Source organism: Hyperoodon ampullatus (assembly GCF_949752795.1).
Source record: "Hyperoodon ampullatus genome assembly, chromosome: 9".
NCBI classification, from domain to species: Eukaryota; Metazoa; Chordata; class Mammalia; order Artiodactyla; family Ziphiidae; genus Hyperoodon; species Hyperoodon ampullatus.
In genome coordinates, this window is record NC_136922.1 from 85364397 (window position 1) to 85387721 (window position 23325).

At 45.5% G+C, this 23325-nt stretch overlaps 2 protein-coding genes across 2 annotated transcripts; both read left to right on the top strand.

Moving 5' to 3' along the window:
• Positions 1–1705: 1705 nt before the first annotated feature.
• Positions 1706–2570, top strand: HILPDA (hypoxia inducible lipid droplet associated; the record flags this gene model as incomplete). Its single annotated transcript, XM_079711366.1, is given in 2 exon segments — positions 1706–1853; positions 1856–2570. Coding segments are annotated over 2 exon segments (189 nt in total). The 3' UTR covers positions 1897–2570.
• A 9003-nt stretch (positions 2571–11573) lies between these two features.
• Positions 11574–22613, top strand: GARIN1A (golgi associated RAB2 interactor 1A; the record flags this gene model as incomplete). Its single annotated transcript, XM_079711790.1, is given in 6 exon segments — positions 11574–11726; positions 14608–14792; positions 15747–15993; positions 17544–17591; positions 17593–17666; positions 22415–22613. Coding segments are annotated over 6 exon segments (906 nt in total).
• Positions 22614–23325: the final 712 nt, after the last annotated feature.

Consider the following 23325-nt stretch of genomic DNA (forward strand, 5'->3'; position numbering starts at 1 on the left):
CACATTTTCTTAATGTGACAAACTCATAGAAAACGGAATTTTTGCTGTAAAAAGGTCTCACCATTCCAGAGACATCAATGGCAAATTAAACCTCAGGACTTGGAGGCTGAGTGGGTGGCGTCTGGAATCCTGGTACCCCTAGGAAGTGAAACAAAGTCAGCTTTTCAGTCCCTGGAATGGAGAAAACTGGGAGCAGAGGGTAGGGTGGGGGTCTGAGGCCCTCTGACAATCTGTGCTTTGTTGAAATCTCCGGTGAAGAACCCATCCCCAGCCGCCCGGACTTCATCCCATGCAATATGCGGGCCCTTGGATTGGGGCGTCTCAGGTGTATTTTCCACCGACTTGGTATGAGGGAAAAATGAGCTTTCTGATTCCTTCAAAAGTTTCCTGCAGCAAGAAAAGGCAGTCGAAGTTAACCCACACGCCTAGTCCCATTGCCCACCTCAATGACTCAGAGCCGCAGGACGTGGGTTTCTCGAAACAGCCCAGATCACAAGCGCAAACAACCGCCCCGGACCCCAGACCGCCCTCGCCTAGGGGCGGGGCGGCGGTCTTGCGTGAGTCAGGGCTCCAGTGCGCGTGCGCGGGCTTTGGGCCGCACCGCGGCTATAAGTACGTGGTGTGCATCCTGTTCCGCGCTTTCCTGCGGGCTGAGCTTTTGTCTTCGGAGAGGCTTTTGGGTTGTCATCTCGCGCTGCTGGTTGGCCGACTTTCCTTCCGACTCCGCACTACCAGATATTACACCGAGCGGGCCACTCACGGCCCTTCCTCCTGGAGGTGAGCGACCCTGTGGGCTTCCCGGCTGCCCGCCCCCATCCCCTAGGCTGCTTGCGCCGCGCGCCGCCTGGCAATCCCCGCCTGGGACTACGCTGCCGGGAGCGTCCCCCATCGCTTCGCCGCCACCCGGGGCCCCACTCAGCCGCGCAGCCCTGCTTTCTCGCTAGCGTTGGGTTAGGCCCCCATGCCGTGCCCTCCCAGAGCACCCTTAGCCTCTCCTTACTGTCACAGCCCTTGGCCGGTTGTTGTAGTAACTGCCTGTTTTCTTGCCTGTCGCCCCTGGACAGTAAGGCCCGTGAGGGCCGGGTTCGTGTCTGCAGGGGCCCCCTCCTCCGGTGGCCGTAGTACCTTCCAAGGTGCCTCACACGTTGTGGGTATTCAAGGTGTGCTTGTTAAGTAGGTGAGCTTGATAGATCTGACTCCCTTAGAATTATTTTGACTTTCAAAAAGTTTATGGTTAACTCGAACCTGACTGAGGTGTGAGGGAGACTTCAAGGCAGGTTGCTTTTGCTTTCTCAAGGGCGTCTTCTTATATTCCCACCTCCGCCCACCCTCACCAAAACCTTACTTCAGGAAGGTTTCTGGTCCGTGGACTGTGGAACAGGGATTGTGCATACCCGACAGGAGAAGTAAAAGTTTTTTACTTTAAGGGAAGTAAAAGTTTTAAGGAATGCTCTTGAATTAGTCCAAGAGGCTAGACTAGTTCCCCAGCCATGGAGTTTACAGTGTAAATATACTTGGAGATTCTGCTGTGGTCCTTGTCCCCCTGGCTGGCTGAGCCTCCTGCTTAGCTCCAGGGTCAAGGTCAGAGGCACGCATATCCTAAAAGGCTGGAGATTAACCTCGCTCTCTTTCCTCAGGATCCAGAGGCCTTCCAGAAGCAGAAGGCAGCTCTACTGCTCTACAAAGGAGTGGGATACTTTAGGCCATGAAGCATATGTTGAACCTCTATCTCTTAGGTGTGGTGCTGACCATGCTCTCCATCTTCGTTAGACTGATGGAGTCCCTGGAGGGCTTACTGGAGAGCCCATCTCCTGGGAGTTCCTGGACCACCAGAGGTCAACTAGCCAACACAGAGTCCCCAAGGGCCTTCCAGACCATCCATCCAGAGGGGTGTGATAAGACCTCCCTCCACCAGCTGTAACCTTGGAACACTGGCCTAAATACATCCAGCTGTACCGGTTCCTGGGTAGGCAAGCTCAGCATCAGTGTTATCAGAGAACTAACTGTTACTAGGCCCTTGAAGGGCCTCTCCACCTGCATACTCGTTGCTCTGGAAAAAGCCTGTTTAATACACAGATAATGAGTGGGTCGCCTGTGGCTGTGGAATGGAGTGATCTCACTCTTCTCCCCAGTCCACCATATGCTTTGCTGTCTTTGGCAGCATGGCTCTGTCTTCTCTTAGATGGGGACTTGTGCTGCAACTTCAGCTGTTGGGAGATCGTGTTATTTTCAGCCCTACTTTCTAAGCATCTGCCAAGAGTTCCTTTGGGTTTGGGTGTCTTATAGTCGGTTTATTTGGTGTTCAGTTTCTCTTCCATGAGAGATCCTCTCTGTGCGGATACCAGTTGAAGAGGTGTGTGGATTGGCTATAGGAAGGGGGAAGGTGGAGTATTCTGTCCCGTTCTCATTGTTTTACATTTTTAAGTCACTCCTCCAATATAACGTGTACGTGTGTGTGTATTGGTCTGAAGAGGGCAGTGGGATGACAGCGCCTGCTCAGGACATGGGCATTTTGGCCACCGTGTGGCTTAAATAAATTTTTCTAATGAAATAAAGTTGAATGTATATTTCTACAATGTGTCTTGTTGACTTCTGCCCTTGAAATTAGTGGTAGGGAAGGGTCTTAATTCGCAGATCTGAGGTTTCACATCTTAAAACTTTGGAACAGGGCTTCCCTGGTGGTGCAGTGTTTGAGAGTCCGCCTGCCGATGCAGGGGACACGGGTTCGTGCCCCGGTCCGGGAAGATCCCACATGCCGTGGAGCAGCTGGGCCCATGAGCCATGGCCGCTGGGCCTGCGCGTCCGGAGCCTGTGCTCCGCAACGGGAGAGGCCACAACAGTGAGAGGCCTGCGTACTGCAAAAAAAAAAAAAAACCTTTGGAGCAGAAAAGTACATAAAACGCTTTGTTTAAAATATAAAGTAGGGATTTCCCTGGTGGTCCAGTGGTTAAGGCTCTGTGCTCCCAGTGCAGGGATCGTGGGTTCGATCCCTGGTTGGGGAACTAAGATCCCACATGCCGCATGGTGTGGCCAAAAAAACCAAAAAACCAAACCAAACAAAAAAAATATAAGGTAAATAAACCTCTGAACTTGGAGGCCGGCGTGCTTGGGTCTGCCCTATATTAACCAGTTTTCTGAGCCTAGGCCAAGGCCATTATAGTTCTCTCTTGACTCTGTCCATATCTAAAGAAAAAGAAAAATGATCATTTCTTCCAGCCCCTCACCTTCAGTCTCTGGAGAAAAGACTATCAGTCCAGTAGGCCATGGCTTTTTTGTCTACGTTCTTATCCACCAGACTCAGTTACGATTGTTCTCCAGGTCAGCTGGTGACATGTCTGGACCTCACAGATGATTGTTTCTGCTATCCCAGACCTAGCAACTTGGCCTTTCCATAAAAATGGAGGTCTTTTTTTTTTTTTCCTTCAATTCACCCCTCCTCCATCCCCACCCCATGTTGAAGCACATTCCCTCCTCTGCCTATGGTAATTTACACACTCGTGTTGGTGTACACATCATTTTGTTTACAGTGAGTTTGATTTACTTTTGCCAAAGGGTAAGAATGGTGCATGGTGTCCTCTGCTAAGTCAGTTTTACTTCCTGAGTGTTCTTAAACTTAAGTGCCACTACCCAAGAAACCAGTGGTTTGGGCATCGCTTTTATTTATTGCACTGTGGTAGTCAGAGCTGTTTACAAATGTTTCCAGCTTCCCACCTTCTGGGCACATGATAAGATTGTACTCCCTGGTCTTTTGTGGTTGGCTGGTCTTATGTGACTTGTGTCGGTAACAGAGTACTCTCAAAAATATAGTTCGCTTTTTATCTCTGATTTCAGGCAGTGTCATGTGACAGTACCTGCCCTTTTCTAGGCATATTTCTTAAATTTGATGTCTTTTCTCATTCTCATGCCTCCCCAATTACTTTGGGGCATTTTGATCTTTTCATTTGGAGAGCTGCACCTGAAGTCTCTTCCCCAAGCAGTTTAGCTTAATTGAAACGGTTTACTGGGTGCCACAGCCTTAATGAGGTCTTGGCTCTAAAACAATTTAAACTACTCAGAGGTTTTAACAAAGATATGATGGCCATACCGTTGTTTTGATCTTTCTTATGAGTAGGGTAAGCAACTGTCCCTGCACCTGGCAGGGTTGCAGGACTTTCAGTGTTAAAACTCGGACAGTTCTGGGCAAACCCGGACGGTTGGTCACCCTCCCTACAAAGCTGAGTTTGAATTGTCACTGGAGTTTGAATTGTCATATGAGTGACTTTTGTCACTCCAAACATTTCTCCATTTTATCTGTTCCCACTTAGGGATGAGAAGCAGTTGCTTCTGTGAACCCGTATGATTTCCGTAGTCTCTCTGGATCCCTATGGCTACTTGTAAGCTGGCCAGTTCTCTTCTGAACTCATCCTGCAGTGCTTTGTCAATGCAACCAATTGTATACAATTCCTGCTGCTAAAATTCTGTTTTCTGATGCTTTCTCCTAGTTTATTAGGTAGATTATTAAAGTATGACTTCTAAGTTACTGCAGGCAACAGTTTTACCAAATACTTCGCTACTATATGACATGGGTTGCCATCCTTCCAGCCTCCAATAAGATTTCTTTGCTGCCCTCCACATGTTATTGTCATACATATTAGGGTTTTTTGTTTTTGTTTTTGTTTTTTTGTAGTATGCAACACCCCCCTCTAGATTCCAATCTCCATATCAGTCAGGACAAATTAGGTTATGCTGCAACAACAACCCTAAAATCTTCGCAGCTTCAAACAGAACAATTGCCTAAGGATGCCCTCCCAAGAAAAAGAATTGGGGGCTAGTCAAGAAATATCCCCTTCCCTCAGGGTAAGGGGCTTTCATCACATCTGCACAGTGGAACATCACAATCACTAGGCTGCTGTGTCTCCCACTTGTCCCCTCTCTCCTTATGGCATCTATCCTGTCCCTGTTCCACCAGTGTATATTAGGTGTGTAGCACATGGCTTGTCTTTTTAGTTTATAGTTCTCTAGCTCACGCCACATCTGAAACTGGTATAGGAACTACTGTGCATCACTCAGATTCTTTAATTTGAACTTGACGTTGTGACTATAGGGAACTCTTGGGTTGTTTCCTTTGGTGAGGGGAAACATGTAGTGAATATATTCCACCTGCTGAGGAATAGTGAGCTGGGAGATAATACTGACTAGCAGGGTCATTAGTAGTCCTCATTAATGTTCCCCAAATATTTCTGCCCTTGTCTTCCAAGCACATGATAGAATCGTACTTCCTGACATCCTTGTGGTTGGATGGGGTCATGTAATTAGTTCCAGCCAATAAGCTGTGAGTAGAAGTCACTTGTGTCAGTTCTAGGTTGGAGCATTTAAGCACAGGTTCAAAAACCTCCAAAGCCCTCTTTTTCCTTCTTCCACAGTGACCAGCAATGCTCCAAATGGAACTGTTCCATTAGTGTAGGTCCTGGAGTGAGGATGCCATGGAATAGAGCTCTCAACTGGTTCCTGTTGAACATGTAGTGTATGTGAGAAAAAAACCTTCGTTGTCTTAAGCTACTGTGACGTAGGGTTTTTTGCTAACTTTGCCTATCCTGACTGATACGTTGCTTACAGCCCCTACTGGGTGCCAGCCATTGACTAAGATTTCATCACTACCTACCTCAGATAACATACACAAGATGAAAGGGGGGATGCATGTAAACAAATAATATTTCATGATTTTATTAGAGAATAATGTGTATAGGACAGTGGCTACGTAAAGTTATTTACGGCAGGAGATGGATGTTAAGGAAAAGCTTCTTAGAGGATCTGAATTTTATTTTATTTTTAATTTTTTTATTTTGGCCGAACCATGTGGCTTGCAGGATTTTAGTTCCCTGACCAGGGATTGAATCTGGCCCACGGCAGTGAAAGCGCCAAGTCCCAACCACTGGACTGCCAGGGAATTCCCAGAGGATCTGAATTTTAAAAAATGAATAGGCTATCAAGTTAGGAAGAAGTTTCCCAGTAGAGCAAACAGTGTGAGGAAGGGCATGGAGATGAAACTAAGCACAACATATTTAGAAAACTGCATGTATTTAAATATTTTAAAATATATATTAATTATTAGCTTGAAACCTTAACTCTAGTGCTATCTCGTGGAATGGAAGGAAAGGAAGGAAATACTTCAAGTGTATGCTGTGTGATGCTTTCTGGGTTTGAAGGGCTGCACTCCTAAAGCTTAAGGTAGGTATCAGAAGATTAAGGACTGGAAGATATGATCTAGTTTAGCACTGTCCGGTAAAGATATAATGCAAGCCACATACCCAATATATTAAAAATATTTCAATATGTAATCAACATTAAAAGTTATTAATGAGATGTCTTACATTCTTTTATTTTTGTACTAAGTGTGTATTTGTACTGGTGAGTATTTTATACTTACAACACTTCTGCATTTGGATTAGCCACATTTCAAGTGCTCAGTAATCACATGTGGCTAGTGTATTGGATGGCGTCTTTTCATTTTACTACAGAGGAAACAGAAGGAAACTAAATGACTTAGACAATATCACTGAATTAATTGGTGGTCTATTTCCAGTATGCAGCTCTTTTGTCTACAGCATGATTTTTTTTTCTTTTTCAAGGATTCCTCAAAATTCAGTACAGCAAAATATGTCAACAATGAGCTTTTTCACCCCTGAGGTAATTCTTATGTGGGCACATGTGAGATTTTGTTTCTAAGCAAACTTCCTGTAACAAAATTAAAATTATAAAATGGCTATAACTTACGATGTTTATTTTACATGCTGCTTTGCTCATAGAATATCAGTAATGCCCACAAACTTGATTTGCTTTACATGGCAAACATATACCAACTTAACTCGTAATTCGTCACTTGAGTGCTGTCTTTATTACTGTTTCTTTTTTTTTATTACCCTTTTCTCCTAGACCTTGTCCATACACATCAGGCATATATTGTAAAAGTATGATGTCAGTTTGGACTCCTTTTCCCCTTTTGCTTAATATGAAATGCAGAATTAAATAATTGATAAAAGCAGGTAGTTTTATGTAATCTGAGGAATTCTAAATTGGAGAACATTATATTCATAAGACTTATTAGAATTAGAATATTTATATAAGAAGGGGTAGGAAAAGTTAAATGTACTATATTGGCATAAATATGTAGAAACATTGTCTAAAAGGATAAACGAGAGATGACAGCAATGGCTTCATTTTGGGAGAAAGATGGGAACTGAGCCAATGACGGGTGGGAAGGAGACTCTTCGTCTCCCTTTTGATACTTTTTGATGTTTGTATGTGTGAATGTGTTACTTGTTCAAAATTTTATTTTTAAAAATGCCTATAGGGCTTCCCTGGTGGCACAGTGGTTGGGAGTCCGCCTGCCGATGCAGGGGACACGGGTTCGTGCCCCGGTCCGGGAAGATCCCACATGCCACGGAGTGGCTGGGCCCGTGAGCCATGGCCGCTGGGCCTGCGCGTCCGGAGCCTGCGCTCCGCAACGGGAGAGGCCGCAGCAGTGAGAGGCCCGCGTACCGCAAAAAAAAAAAAAAAAAAAAATGCCTATAATCAATCTTTTCCTTTTATAATGTCTATTTTTAAAAGCCTTCTGGACTTTTTAAAAAATAAATTTATTTATTTATTCATTTTATTTTTGGCTGCGTTGGGTCTTCGTTGCTGCACATGGGCTTTCTCTAGTTGCAGTGAGCGGGGACTACTCTTCGTTGTGGTGCATGTGCTTCTCACTGTGGTGGCTTCTCTTGTTGCGGAGTACGGGCTCTAGGCGCGTGGGCTTCAGTAGTTGTGGCACATGGGCTCAGTAGTTGTGGCTTGTGGACTCTAGAACACAGGCTCAGTAGTTGTGGCGCACGGGCTTAGTTGCTCTGCGGCATGTGGCATCTTCCCGGATGAGGGATCGAACCCCTGACCCCTGCATTGGCAGGCAGATTCTTAAGCGCTGCGCCACCAGGGAAGTCCCAGCCTTCTGGAATTTCGATTGGGATTTTATTGAATCTACAGATCAATTTGGGGTGAATTGTCATCTTGATATTGAATCTTCCAGTTCATGAACGTGATATATCTCTCCTTCTGTGGTGCTGATAAGGAATTTTGTGTCTATGTTCACAAGTAATGCTGGTCTGAGGTCTGTTGCTTTCTTTTCTTAAATTGTCTTTATCTGGTTTTGGTAATGCTGGATTCATAAAACAAGTTGAGAACTATTTCCTACTCTGTTTCCTGAGTTTGTATTACATTGACATTATTCCTTAAGTGTTTGATAGGCTCCTCCAGTGAAGCTGTGTGGGCCTAGAGTTTTATTTGTGGTGTGATAACAAATTCAGTGTCTTTGATGGATGCACATATTTGATTTTTCCTAAATCAGTTTTTTAAAAGTCAGTCAAAGGAGCTTCCCTGGTGGCATAGTGGTTAAGAATCCGCCCTGCCAATGCAGGGGACACGGGTTCGAGCCCTGGTCTGGGAAGATCCCACATGCCACGGAGCAACTAAGCCCGTGTGCCACAGCTACTGAGCCTGTGCTCTAGAGCCCGCAAGCCACAACTAGAGAAAGCCTGCATGCAGTAATGAAGACCCAACGCAGCCAAAAATAAATTTTAAAAAAATTACATCATATGGGTTATGGTTAGGGGTAAGGTTAGGGTTTGTGTCATAATTTAACTGGTGCCCAGTTGATGGATTTTTGTTACTGCAAACAATGTTGCAGTGAATATTCTTCTACTTATTTCACACTAGAACTTTCTACACAAGTAAGTGAGGTACTCTAGCACATGTGGTCATACTGATGTTCTCTGTGTCATTTAAATTTTTGGTTTATGCTACAAACATTGTAAGAGAAATTTCCTATTTTTTGTTAGGAGAAAAAAGGAAAGGAGAAAAAATGTCAAGAACAGAGAGAACTGTGATTAAGAAAGCAAAAATAATAACCTTAAGTGTGTTGGAATGTTTAAATGCCTGGTATTATAGACTTTGCATCAATAAAAAGGAAAAGTTTTCTCTTCTAATGAGCAAGTCTTAAGAAGAAATGAGCTAATGAGATATAAGCTCCTGCTTCTGATACAACAGCTTTGGGAAAACAATGAGAAGCAGGTTTCCCTCCTGATGATAAGAGAAACACCAGGAGATTTAACCCCAGTCATGTGTGGACTACAGCAGTGTGTGTCTTGAGAGTCTAAAAGACGAGAACTAACAACCCCTTGGCTTTTTCCTTGAATAAGCGCCAAAGTGAGAGAGCCTGTAGCTGTACAGTCGAAGTCTGAGAGGGATAACTGATGGCTCATCCCTCCTCAACTTCCTGCAACCTGAAGAAGTCTTTAAGTGAAAGTTTCTTGTCCTGATACTAGGGACAGGAGACTACAGTGGGAGGGGAGGAGTTGGTGCCACCACAATGGTGTGATAGTAAATGTTTAACAACCAGCTTTCCGAGGGAAAAAATATATGTATAATACGTATAAGTATACATGTTCTGTTTTGTCTTTTAATAAATTTCTTTGTTTATTTTTTGGCTGCATTGGGTTCTCGTTGCTGGGTGCAGGCTTTCTCTAGTTATGGCGAGCAGGGGCTACTCTTCATTGCAGTGCATGGGCTTATTGTGGTGGCTTCTCTTGTTGCGGAGCACAGGCTCTAGGCATGCGGGCTTCAGTAGTTGCGGCACACGGGCTCAGTAGTTGTGGCTCATGGGCTCTAGAGTGCAGGCTCAGTAGTTGTGGCGCACGGGCTTAGTTGCTCCGCAGCATGTGGGATCCTCCCGGACCAGGGCTCGAACCCATGTCCCCTGCATTGGCAGGCGGATTCTCAACCACTGCACCACCAGGGAAGTCCAGTATACATGTTTTTTTATTAGTAAATTTTACTTCATAAAATTTTACTTCATAAAATTTACTTTATACATAGCACACAATTTACAACTAACAATAGAATATACAATACTCTTTATTGTAATTTTCAGATAGTCAATTGATTTTCATAGAAAGCTTTCATGGATTTTTGTCAAACTTTGTATTCCTAGCCAACCTATGTACCTGACAAGCCAGTGTAGTTCTGACATGAATGTTGGCTGATTTTTCCACTTACATTAATCAATAAGGGGAATGTGAAATAAAATTGCATGTTGGAATTGATCTGTTAATGTTAAAGACAAGCAACTTCTTTACTAATTTAGATAATACCTTTCAAATACTGGAAGATCATTTCCTCAGATTTCTTTTTTTTTTTTTTTGGTGCCCACAATATATCAGCTACAGACACACTTTTAATCGGCATCATTGGCATTTTCTCTATCACCTTAGACAATCAAAACAACAATAAATCAAGGCCAAATTTGTAGCATTGGCTGATTTCCATGGTGTAAGTAACTCCCAGCATGGCTGGTCTCAAGACAGTGACCACCATGAATTTTCTGTACACACTGAGAAGAGAGAGGCAGTGGTAGCACAACATTATGTATCATTTCTACCATGTAGATATGATAGATGCAGATAACCTCAAGGGAATAGAGAGACATGAAATATAGTAAAATAATTAAGAAGTGATGAGTTTGGGCATTTATTACCTTGTTTTTTATATAACTTATTTAATTTTAAGTTTATATTATTAAATTTTTAACAATGGCTGTGTTTAACAACTGACTCATTAAAATTCCTGGAGATGGGCTTCCCTAGTGGTGCAGTGGTTGAGAGTCCGCCTGCCGATGCAGGGGACATGGGTTTGTTCCCCGGTCCGGGAAGATCCCACATGCCACGGAGCGGCTGGGCCCATGAGCCGTGGCCGCTGAGCCTGCGTGTCCGGAGCCTGTGCTCCGCAACGGGAAAGGCCACAACAGTGAGAGGCCTGCGTACCGCAAAAAAAAAAAATTCCTGGAGATTTAACAGTTGGTTCTCATGGTCTTTTTTGTGATGGTCCAGCATATACTGTATCACATTTCCTCACTTGCTCACAGTTTCCAAATAAACCTCTTTGGTTTGTTAATAGCCTGGTGTTAAAAAAAAAGAAAAAAAAGAAAAAGAAAATTATCCCATGAGATGGGGGAGGGAAGATTGGGCTGAACTGCAGGCCGCATCCTGAGCTCTCTCGGCCCAGTGAGGGCCTGACATCAGGCGAACAGGTCACATTTACAGAGAAAATTTTTGTGGGAGGCTTCGCCCTGAGTGGGGAGGATTGAAGGCTGTGGGTTTCCCGATAGCCTCCCTTGCTGCTGTGGCAGCTCGCAGTCTGGCCATAACCTTGGGAGAGTTGTTTTCCTCCTGTGTGTGGGGAGATGGACTGAAAAATGGAGCAGGCTACATTATTGCTCGTTTGTAGTGAGTAGGAAAGGGGAGAAAAACACCCTGCTCACTCCCAGTCCTTCCTTGCCTCTTCTTTTTTTTTCCCTTTCCTGTTGTTACAGGTCACATTCCCTGATGTAATTCCTGCCATTGTGAGCCGACAGGCCCTTCCCAGCCTGGGGGACAGCCCGTAAGTCAGGAGGGGAGGTGGAGCTGTGGAGGTGGGGGAGTGGTGGTTACACCAACACCGTGGAGTTGGGCTGGGTCTGAGTGGAGCCCCAGGGATGTTCCCCAGCCCATCCTTCCCAAGAACCAATGAGTAAAATTAGGAGCCTCCCACCTGAGGTCAGGGAACCAGGCCCTGGAGTGGAACTTGGGGTGGAAGATGGCCTCCTTTGTCAACTGATTCATTCTCCAGAATTCAACTTGTTCTCTGACTCGGTGGTGTTTGAAAGCAACTTTATCCAGGTACCCTTGTGCAGCTCAGGGCCAGCTCTCCTTCCCTTTCCAAACCTGTTCCTGAGGATTGGTCCAAAAATGCTAAGGCCTTTGAAAGCCCTGGGGAGGAGGAAGAAGCCAGGAAAGCCAGAGAAACGAGAGGGTCTGGGTCCCAAGTTCACCTCAGTTTGTGCCCACAGCATCACGGGACTCCCTGCAGGTCAAATGCTTTCGGGAAATAGAGTTACACCTGCAGAAGGAGACAGCAGAACCCACTCTCCAGGCAGGGTTCATAGGTACCCTCCTGGGGCCGCTAGTCCACACTGGCTGATTAGAGGGGATGAAGGCAGCTGTAGGAATCCCTGCTCTGAAACCCAACCTTCTTTCTGGGATATTATTATACAAATACCCTTGCATGAGACCAAGGTCCCTGGATAAATTAGCCTTGCCCAGATTCGACCATCCCCCAGACCTATGGAAGTGAGTGTTTGTGGCCTGGGAAGCATGGAGACACCAGGAGTGCGGGGCGATCATTTCAATCCGTGTGACATCTCACCAAGGTGCTACCCCCTTCCCTCCAGTGGTCTGGCTGGTGACCACTTGTGCTCCGTTGCGGGTATGGCATAACCAGTCAGCAAGCTGTGTGAGAGGCAGGAGATGCAAAGAGAGATCAGATAGTGTCCCTGGACAAGAAGCTTGTGAATTTGTAGGTTTAAAGGACATAGTATAAAATGGTAGCTGTTACGAAAGCTCTGTGTCAGAGGGTTTGGACTAGCTGAACCCCAAAGCATGAGCGGAGCACTCCTTCAACCTGGGCGGTAGTGGAAGGCTTCCCAGAAGACGGGGTCGTAAGCCATTCTTTGAGGTCTTGCTGAGACTTTGGTAGAAGAGCAGGGGGAGGACCTTCCAGGCAGAGGGACTTCAAGTTCCTGGGTGAAGGCAGGAGGCTGGAATGCACGGGAGGGTCTGCAGTCAGGAATCCATTCGGTGGAGTTGAAGAGTGATGCGGAGTCACAGGAGAGAGGGTGGGAACAATTGGAAGTGGGCGTTGGGCTTAATTTGGAGACCGCTTCACAGAGCAGCGAGCTACTCTCTGACGAGGTCCCCTAAAGGTTCATGGCTCCGGGTGCTCTGTGGTCCCTGCACTGCCCCAGGGAGCTGCATAGCTGGGCAATCAGCTGGCAGCATGCGGGGCGTGGTGGGGGGGGCGTGCTCATGCCTAACACACACTCAGAGGAGAATGAGCAGTATCGTGGGAAATCCAGACTCAAGATATCAAATTCTAGTCATGTCCTTGGGTGTGAGATTATGGCGGCAGGTTTATTCTCCTAATATGTTCTCTTTGGCCTAGTATTAAAACTGTTTAGATTCTCTGGATGGACACTAGGTGACTCAGGCAGCAAGAGACTCAGACTGTGCCAGGGAGGGGGAAAGACTGCCTGCTGAAGCTGGCCCGCTGCAGAGCTAAAAGCTGCCTTGAACTGATCCAGCCCACACAGTTATGCTGCTCCCTCCCCTCAGCATCACCATCACTATCATCACCGCCAAGAAACATCACCCGCAAACGTTTATTTATTACTCTCAGTGTGTGTGGCCCTCTGTGTTTTGTAGCACATATGAATTTCATTCCACAACATGGGCTCCAAGAAATGTTACTTTTTTTTTTTCAAAAATCAAAATTCACTTTTCTTGGGGCACCATCTACTCAGGCTTGTGGGAGCTAACATTTCAGTCATTCCTGGGGCTTTCCCCTGGTCCCCAGTTCCACCACGGGCTGTGAATGGCCCTGTTGGTCTTACAAAGCCTAGGATATTGGGAGAAGGCCCTCTGGTCTTGGGAACGTAGGGGTCACTCCTCAGATGTTCCTTACCCTGGTCCCTGTGGTTCCTTAGAGGGTACAGACCTGGTGCTTCTCTGCCCGCCCTGGAGAGTGAGGTAGGGGTGTCTTAGCTGAGACACTGTGCCCCAGTGCCAGGCATCCATCTCCCTGTCCTGCCACAGCCCCGAGTGCTGCAAGAGAACAGGTCCTTATTACACTCAAGACCCAGCAACAAGCCCGACACTCCCTCATCTTGGGAGAAGCTCCCCAAACCTCCCTCAAGTTGGACTGCCTGGGTCTTCGTTCAACAGCTCTTTCCTCACTCTCCTCCCCTGCTGGAACTTTCTTCTCACAATCTCCCTTCCAGACCATTAGAAACCTGTGCTGGGGCTTCCCTGGTGGCGCAGTGGATAGGAGTCTGCCTGCCAATGCAGGGGACATGGGTTCGATCTCTGCTCTGGAAAGATCCCCCACGCCGTGGAGCAACTGGGCCCGTGCTCCACAACTGCCGAGCCTGCGCTCTGGAGCCCTCGAGCCACAGCTACTGAAGCCCGCGCGCCTAGAGCCCGTGCTCCGCAACAAGAGAAGCCACCGCAGTGAGAAGCCCGCGCACCGCAACGAAGAGTAGGCCCCACTCGCCGCAACTAGACAAGAGCCTGCATGCAGCAACAGGGACCCAACACAGCCAATAAATGAATGAATGAAGAAAGAGAGAGAGAAAGGAAGGAAGGAAGGAAGGAAGGAGGGAAGGAAGGAAGGAAGGAAGGGAGGAAAAGAAAGAAAAAGGAAGGAAGAAAGGAAGAAAGGAACCTGTGCTGGCTTCTTACTAGTGCATCCTTTTAAAATTAGTAATGCAAAGGACTCGAAGAAGGGCACACAGCGTTCCTGTTGCCAATGAACTTAAGTCTCTCTGGGGAGACCCACAGGAAGGACACATTCAGGTCATGACCTGGTCCAGTGTGCCACACACCTGCAAGAAGCACAGGTGCTCTAAGCCTGTCACCAAGTTGAAGAGCCATTTTCTAGCATCTGTAACCTTCCACCCCTGTCTTCTGCTTCTCTCTGACCCATGTGCCTGGGGCTGATTTCTAGGTCACTAAGCCCGGGAACTGGATGGATGTCTGTGAAGGGTCTACCACTGTGATCCTCGGGGTGACCTCCTCGGTGCCCTCCTTGCCACTCCCCAGCGTCCTCCTGATGGCCAATGTCACCTGGCCCCAGGGTCAGTTTTCCACCTGGAGCCCACCTGGTAGTGCCCCAGTCATCACCCTCAGCAGGTAAAGAAAGGCTTGAGGGAGGGGCCGGATGGGGCAGGATGAATGACTGCATTGTTTTGCAGCTGGACTTATTTATTTTTTTTATTTTGTGGCCTTTGTGTTTGTTTGGGTTTTTTTAGCAACATAATTTTCTTTTTTTAATTGGAGTAAAATTGCTTTACAATGTTGTGTTAGTTTTTGCTGGACTTCAGCTGAGAAGCAAGGACAGTGTTCTTTAGCTGATGAACTATATAGACTTCATTCATTCATTTAACAAGTATTTACTTAGTATCTATGTGTACCAAGCGCTGTGCTTGGTGCTGTGGTAGAGCACCAATCCCTGGCTTGGCCTAGTTTTTGAGAATCTTGGCTTCCTTTTGCTTTTTTTTTTTTTTTTTGTCAATATCGACTTAGAGGTTTTCAAAAAGAAAGGTGAGTGATATGATAGTCAAATAGGATTATGAGGTGTTGAGATTGAAAAAAAAATACTGGATGTATAGGAGACCTCCATCCATTTTCTTAATCTTTCAGCACAGTTAATCAGGATCTAGGGAGGAGGAGACCTGAAAATAGAGCCAGAAAACCTTAGTTCCATTTCCTACTGAAGAAGATCTAAACTTGGGTAAATCACTTAGCTTCTCTGAGCCACAGTTTCAAATTCTGTAAAATGGAATTAATACTACTTATCTTTCCTTCATCAAAGGGCTGTTGTGAGGACTAAACAAGATATTATACATCGACTCTCAGCCATTGTTATTGGTGTGGGCAGATTCTTTAATAACTAAGGCCCTGGAAATCAGAGAAGAGTCGGTCTTAGTGATCATTCCCACTCTCAGACCATGAGCTTTCTCCCTTGGGTGTCCCCCAAGCGGAAGTGAGCACCTAGTGAGGTTGACCCAAGCTCTAGGAAGGCACCAGCTTGGTTGATTAAAATCACTGATGCCTCTGCCATGGGAATTTCCTGATTGTGTCCAGGATTCTCCCACTGAAGTACGTGGAGCTACGAATCTGCGACCGGCTCCAACGCATCCTGAGGGTTAGGACAGTGACTGAAAAGATCTACTACCTGAGGCTCCACGAAAAACACCCAGAGGCTGTGTTTCAATTCTGGATCCGCTTGGTGAAAATTCTGCGGAGAGGTCTGTCTATCACCACGAAAGACCCAAGAATCCAGTTCTCTCACTGCCTGGTGCCCAAGTTGCCCTGCAGCTCCACCAAAACAGTAAGTTTCACCAAGATCCCGCCAAGAGATCCGTAGGGTCAGCTGGGGATCGGAAACATATCACCTCCTGAGAATTGATGGGTATTACAGTCTAGTGTTGTGTGGGGATGAGCAGACTTCTTTTTCAAGGGCCAATGATACGCACACACCAAATTGAGGTCTACAGACATAAAAAGTAAATTAATTTTGTCTTCCAAAAAAAGAGCTATAAAGTACTTCACTCACTTAAAAATTGTTTGCTGTTTTTTGCTGGGGTTTTTTTTTTTTTTCAGTGTTATAAAGGAATAATGCTCACCGAAGAAAATCAGAAAATTACAGAAAAATCACCCCCACTTCTCTCTAGCCCCAAGCAATCACTTGGAACATTTTGGCATATTTCCTTCTATTCTTTCATCTTAATTTTTAATTTATATATTTGAGGATATTAAATATATATACATTTCTGAATGTTGCTTTTGTTTCCAATTTAGATTATATCATAAGCATTTTCCCATTTCTTTTAGAAGCCCTTTATATACATCATTTTGGTAATTTCATGCTATTCAGTTGTATGAATGGGTTAAAATTTACTTCACCATTCCCCTAATATCATTCATTCAGAGTTGTTTAACATTCAGAGTTGTTTCTGACTTTTCATTATTGTAACTGATGCTACAACAAGCATTTATGTATCGTCCACATTTCTGATTGTTTTCTCAGAATTGATTTTTAGAAGCAGAATTCAAAGGGTACAGACATTTTTAAGGCTCTTGATACATACTGCCAGATTATTTCCAGAAAGTTCATACCAAATTATACTCTCTCCAATAATATGAGTGACTGTGTCACTGTATCCTTATCACAATTGAGAAGTATAAATTTAAATTTTCTAGTATGATAGGCTGAAAAAAAGTGGATTCTCTGATCTTTCAATGAATTTGAACACTCACCTTTTTTTTTCTTTTGCATTGGCTCTTGTGTTCTTTGGCCATTTTTCTATTGGCAGCTTTGCATTTTTCTAAATTGATTTGTAAACCAGAGCTTTTTATATATCAGGATTTTTAAGCTTTTAATCTCAAGTTTTTGCAAATATTTCCCCTAAGGATTTGCTTTTCCCTTTTAGTTTATTTAAGGGTTTTTTTTCTTTTCTTTTGACCCATAGAAGGCTTTCCCAGTACCTGCTTAGGGTAGAAGGTCAGGAAGGAAAAGCTTGATAGATTGGATAGCCTTAAACCTTCAGATTTCAGGATGGAAACACTTTCCTCGTCTCATGTAAGTGGCATACTTCAGGCACTCTATCGCTGACTTCGCAAGTCAGCTCTGCTGCTCCGCTTCACAAGGTTCAGAGCCTGTGCTCTGGGCAGATAGCCACAGCAGCCCATCAGGGAGAGGAGGTGATCCTGCTAGGGCCCCATTTTTGGTCTGATGATTTCAGGGCTTGATGTTGAAGGAGCAGGTTCCCAGGACTAGGCTGGCAGACACAAGTGAGTTCCTTCAAGGTTATGGCCCGAGGAAGCCAAGGGCTATCAGGGAGCAGAACTGGCCATCTGACTGCACATTTCTCCATCCAGTCTGGAAGCAGCCTCCTGTCATCCTGCCAGTCCAGTGAAAGCTCCATGAAAGCTCTTGGCAGCCGAGCAGACCAGTGACTGTTTCTCAAATCTCTCAGGAAGGTCCCAGCTCACAGAAGACAGGCGGGTCCTCCGTGCAGGCAGCGCCGGCATCCCTTCCCGCAGCACAGAGCCATGGCGCAGGGAGGGGTGGGGGGCGGGGGGTGGGGGTGGGGCGGCGGTCAGTGACATTCTCTGCCTACCCATCTCAGTTCCTTCTCTTCACTTTAGACCTCTGCATGTGACGTGTCCCCTTAATTTTATTATAAGCCTGTCCTTGGGAACAGGGTCAGTGGCTGATTGATCTGAATAGTCCCTAGGTAAACCCCAGTGTTTTCATATGGAAGGTGTTCAGTAAAAGGAGTGAGGGATGAATAAATTAATTCAAAGAAGGGCAATGAAGCAGGCTCATGGAGTTATATATTGACTATCTCCAGCCCCAACTCACAAGGGTCCCTTGGGGTAAGACAATCCCAAGGCCCCCTTGCCTCACTTGTCTATTCTGTAAAATGGACAGAATAGACATTAACCCACATGGGAGACCACTGCTGGCTCCGAAGTTTTACTCATCTACTAAGTCATTGTGTTAGATTCTTTCTGTAACAAGAGATAGAAAACCAAAGCAAGATTGTTCAATCGATACATTGAAGAAGTACAACTTGTAGGGTATCATCAAAATGCAAAATTTTTCCCTTTCCTTTATAATTTTTTCAGTGGGAGAAGTTGTCTTCTTGCCCCTGGATAAAAGCTGGTCTCTGGGCAGGCCCCATAGCATATATGGGCTCCCTCTTAGAATATAAAAGAGTTCTTTGGTCCCTTTAAACTGCAAAAGCAGCATCAGTTCTGAAATTAAAACATCTAGTGCCTGAAAATTATCAAAACTCTAAAGTGATCACATCACCCCCCCTTCAGTCAGCTTGGCCTCATATTAAGATAGCCCTTCATGTGGGGACTGGACTGTCACTCCTCTCCTTCTGTTTCCTGATTTTAAAGCTGGCTTTTTCTCTTAGGAGCTTTCTTGGGTTCCTTGAAGTCCTCACCCCAATGCAAGCCCCACCCCGCTCAGGCCCTGGCTCTGCAGGCATCCATGCACTCAGGCACGAGCTGTCAGAGTCCCCTCACCTTTAAGGGAGTCCTTGCGGGTAGGGTCTACAGTGGCTCCAGGCAGGCTCTTTCTCTCCGGTACAGTTGACATCTTGTGTGACATCTTGTCCTCAGGAAATGTCCTCTCAGACCTTGACCCGCTACTGGAGGGAGGACTGTGCCTCCTGGACACAGAAGCAGCTCCTCTTCACTCTGTCATCAAAGAAACCTGCTCTCCCGGTTCCGCCACCCTCCATGTTTCCTGGGTCGGAGTTGTGCCCCGCCACCTACTGGGTCTCCCAGACCCCAGGGGCCACTGCTCAAGGTCTCTGGGTGTTCCCAGGAAGCCTCTGTTGTTCAGCTGGAGGAGAACGAAGGAGAAGCTCTATACAAAGGACTCTCCACACATCCTCTCTCTCAGTGCTTTCATAGCCTTGCTCTGGGGCAGGGTCCCAGTTGTGGTCATGCTGGGTCAGTTCTCCCAGGTCATGGTGCGCCTTTATAGGTACTTTCCAGCCTTTTTTTTTTTTTTTTTTTCAACTTCAAGATAGTATTCTTGAATTATAATGTAAAATTTTCCTCTTTGGGTACTCTTACTATTTGTATGTTGGATCATCTTTGCGTATCTAATTACCTGCCACTTTGTCTTTTTTATTCTTGAAATTCTCCTGCTTCTACCCTCCTGTTTCTCTTAAGGCATTATCTGCTTTGTTTGTTTGTTTTTGTGTTCTTTCTGGCTTTAGGCTTCATTTAGGAAGTAATTTTTATTTCTTTAGAAATGTCTAATTCTTTTCTCAGTTTTATCAGCGCATTTATAAATCTTTTATTTATATATTTTATTTTTATTTTTTAGGCTGCACCACGCAGCTTGTGGGATCTTAGTTCCCCAACCAGGGATTGAACCCGGCCCTCGGCAGTGAGAGCGCAGAGTCCTAAACAGTGGACCACCAGGGAATTCCTATAAATCTTTAAATTCTGACTTAGTTGTTCTCTCATATGTTCTGTCATTGTCTTAACTTCTTTTAGCTCATTTTGAAATGCTAGGTTGCACTTTTCATTTGTTTTGCAGGCACATCTTTTTAGTGTGCATTCATTGTCTGTAAGGATTTATGATGCTTCATAGCCTCTTTTCTTTTTTTCTTTTTTTTTTTTAATTTTTGGTCGCCTTGGGCGGCATGCAGGATCTTAGTTCCCAACCAGGGATCGAACCCGCACCCTGCTGCATTGGCAGGCAGAGTCTTAACCACCGGACCGCTGAGGAAGTCCCAACCTGTTTCCTCCTTATATAATTTTGTGTTGCCTTGGATTATGATCTCTGATGTGAACGTTTTTCCTGAACCTTTGCGGGTGAGGGGTTGGTCGAGGCAGCTTTCTGGTTTGGGCTCCAGAGCTCCCTCTTGTGTCATTTTTGTGAAGTGTTTATGGCCTTGTATTTTTTAGGATTCCAGGGCTGTGTTCCTCTCTCCTATCTTTCCCTGACCTCTCTCTTTCCTTTGCTTTTATTGTTCCTGTCCTACTCAATTTGGATTCCATTTCCAGTGGTTTTTCCTTGTTTGAGGACGCGTCCTGCAAGGGAGAGTGTTCTGGTGGTTTTGAGAGTTCTTAAGGCACATACTTCACCAGCCTCTTCAGACTGTACCACGGACCCCTTGCACTTACTTCCAGTTTCCTTCTTCTCAAATTGGCTGGCTGCACTTTCCACTGAGAAGCTGCAGGAGGTGTAGGAGCTCTCCTGTTTACAGGCATATCAGATGCCCTGTTGCTTCTCTCTGCTTCCTCTCACACAGAGACTGATACCCTGTGGGCCTTGGAGCTGTCTGTAGCTGTAATATTTTATCTGAGCTTTTCTCAAACAGGCTTTTATCTGTGGGACTCATGTTGGCCTAAATTGGAGGGGCAGGGGTTAACCCCAAAGAGCCATTGTAAGTTTGATTCCACATCAGAGATATTACTGGCTCAGGAGAAAAAAAATTTTTTTTTTAAATGTAAATTTTATTTATTTATTTATTTTTGGCTGTATTGTTTCTTCGTTGCTGTGCACGGGTTTCTCTAGTTGTGGAGAGCGGGGGCTACTCTTCGCTGCAGTGCGCGGGCTTCTCATTGCAGTGGCTTCTCTTGTTGCTGAGCACGGGCTCTAGGCACGCGGCCTTCAGTGTTTGTGGCACACGGGCTCGGTAGTTGTGGCTCGTGGGCTCTAGAGCGCAGGCTCAGTAGTTGTGGCGCACGGGCTTAGTTGCTCCGCGGCATGTGGGATCGTCCCAGACCAGCGCTTGAACCCATGTCCCCTGCATTGGCAGGTGGATTCTTAAGCACTGCGCCACCAAGTAAGTCCAAAAGTTATTATTATTATTTTTTTTGCGGTACGCGGGCCTCTCACTGTTGTGGCCTCTCCCGTTGCGGAGCACAGGCTCTGGATGCGCAGGCTCAGCGGCCATGGCTCACGGGCCTAGCCGCTCCGCGGCATGTGGGATCTTTTTGGACCGGGGCACGAACCCGTGTCCCCTGCATCGGCAGGCGGACTCTCAACCACTGCGCCACCAGGGAAGCCCCCCAAAATTTTATATTAGTTTCTCAGCTTGGAAGTTCTTGTACCATATATCGTTTCAGACCTCAAACCATTATTGGGACAGTCCCAAAAATAAGAATTTTCAGCAGAAACTTCTGTTTTGACCCAGAATCCAAGTTGATATAGATGAGCTTGTGGCAGTGGATGGATTTCTTTCTGGTGTCCCAGATTTCTTTCTGGTGCTGAGAAGGTGGCTTTGAAAGTCCTGGACTTATGTAAATACCTCAGTTAATGCCCTACCTAGCTCGGGCCCAAGACTTTATCTCCTGTGTCACGTGGCCATAAAAACCCAAGGCCTGGGTCACCAAGACTGGCCAGTCCCTCAGGCAGCCCCACTTTAGCTCATACTTCACTGATCTTTAATTTTGGTCCCTGGGATTTTTACTTTACTTTTTGTGAATTTAACAATGCATTTAAAATTGTGTAGATTGTATTTTATTCAGCATTTCTAGGTGTTTTGTGGCAAAGACATTTTTAGATATTAGGCCATATTGCCAGTCTCTGGCTAAATAACCCTAAAATTAATTTCATTGGAAAAAAAAAAGAACTCACTGTACTTATCTCTGAATAGTAAGTGTGAGTGATTTTTATTTTCTTTTGGGTGCTTTTTTATAGGTTTTTTTTCATTTAAAATAAGCATGTATTTCACTTAAAATCAAAATTTTTAAAAATTTTAGCCCAGGGTGTGTTTTTCTAGACACACAAGTGGTTGTGATTTTTTTTTTCAGTTGTTACTGTTTTGGAGAACTGTCTGAGGTTTTCTTTGCACTTATGCTGATACCTGGCAGGCTATAGTGGGCATCAGGCAGGTCCCAGTGGGTTCAGGTCTTGCCTTTGACTCATAACATGTTACATTCTCAACACATAAAAGCAAGGCTTAAGATTTGGAGGGGTATCTGTTCCACTTCAGCAGAGATGCCTTCGCTCCAGCCTCCCTCCCGCTTGGCTTTCTCTGCTCAAGTTGCTTGTAGGTACCTCATGCCATAAATACGTGTTGTCACTGCCCATCATTTCCATATTTAGATCTAGGTTCAAGGCACTCATGCTGGAAAAGACGTAATTTTATTTATTTATTTATTTATTTTTTAAGACGTAATTTTAAAAGTTTCAAAATCAGATTCTTAACAATGCTTTCTTTTTCTTCTATTGCTTTCAATGACCCCGATATCCTGGGCTACTCCAGAAACACCGATACCACCACTGAAATAGACAATTTCAACTGCTACGACAAGACATCCTCTCCAGTGGCATCCCCTGTCAATTCAAATATACCCATGAGAGCCACCTTGAGCCACAGTCTCTGGAAACAAAAGAATCCAGAGGAGCACTTCCTGCAGGCTCCTGTAGCCAGTTCCCTAGGAGAGAACTTCCTGGGACCCTAACACCTAGCTGAAACAGGGTCATCCTCCCAGGCTTCATTCAGTCCACTTGCTACAACCTTCTATAATGCTCTTTTCCTATTGTGGCCCAGATGACCATGGGAGATGGTGTTTATAACAAGGTGCTCCAGTACTTCCACCAATAAACCTCCAAGTGAGTCCCTAATTGTTATAGGTTGTGCTATGGGGGGTGGAGGTGGGGAGGGGCTGGAGAAAGACTAATTAGGAGCAATAGCTCACTGCTTGGGATATAAATGGAAAAAACATTCTGTTAGCTCAGTTGAAACCCCCAAACAGCCAAGCAAAGCCAAGAAAGCCAGTCCAGAGGAAAGGACCTGGGGAACAATCCAACTTCCTCTTACAAAGGGATAGGGGGAAACAGAGACAGGGCTGCTACAAGCCCAAAGTGAAAGAATCCTGAGAGTGATGGCGATCAGCTAGGAGATGTTTTTGTGTTGCCCCACTTACCTCAAACAAGAACATGAGTCTTCCTGTCCCATTCCCTGTGTTAAGGTAAAGCTATGAAAGGTCATCCTGGCCATGCAAACTTTGGTTGCTAATGAAGATGGGGCTTCTGTCAAGGAAGATGGTGATCACCCATCACTGGAAGTCCTAATTGATTGACTCTTCCTACCCAGGACCTAATGAAACCCAAGTGGAAGACACAGTGTCTGTGTATATCAGGGATAGAACAGGACCCTTGACCAACCTCTGA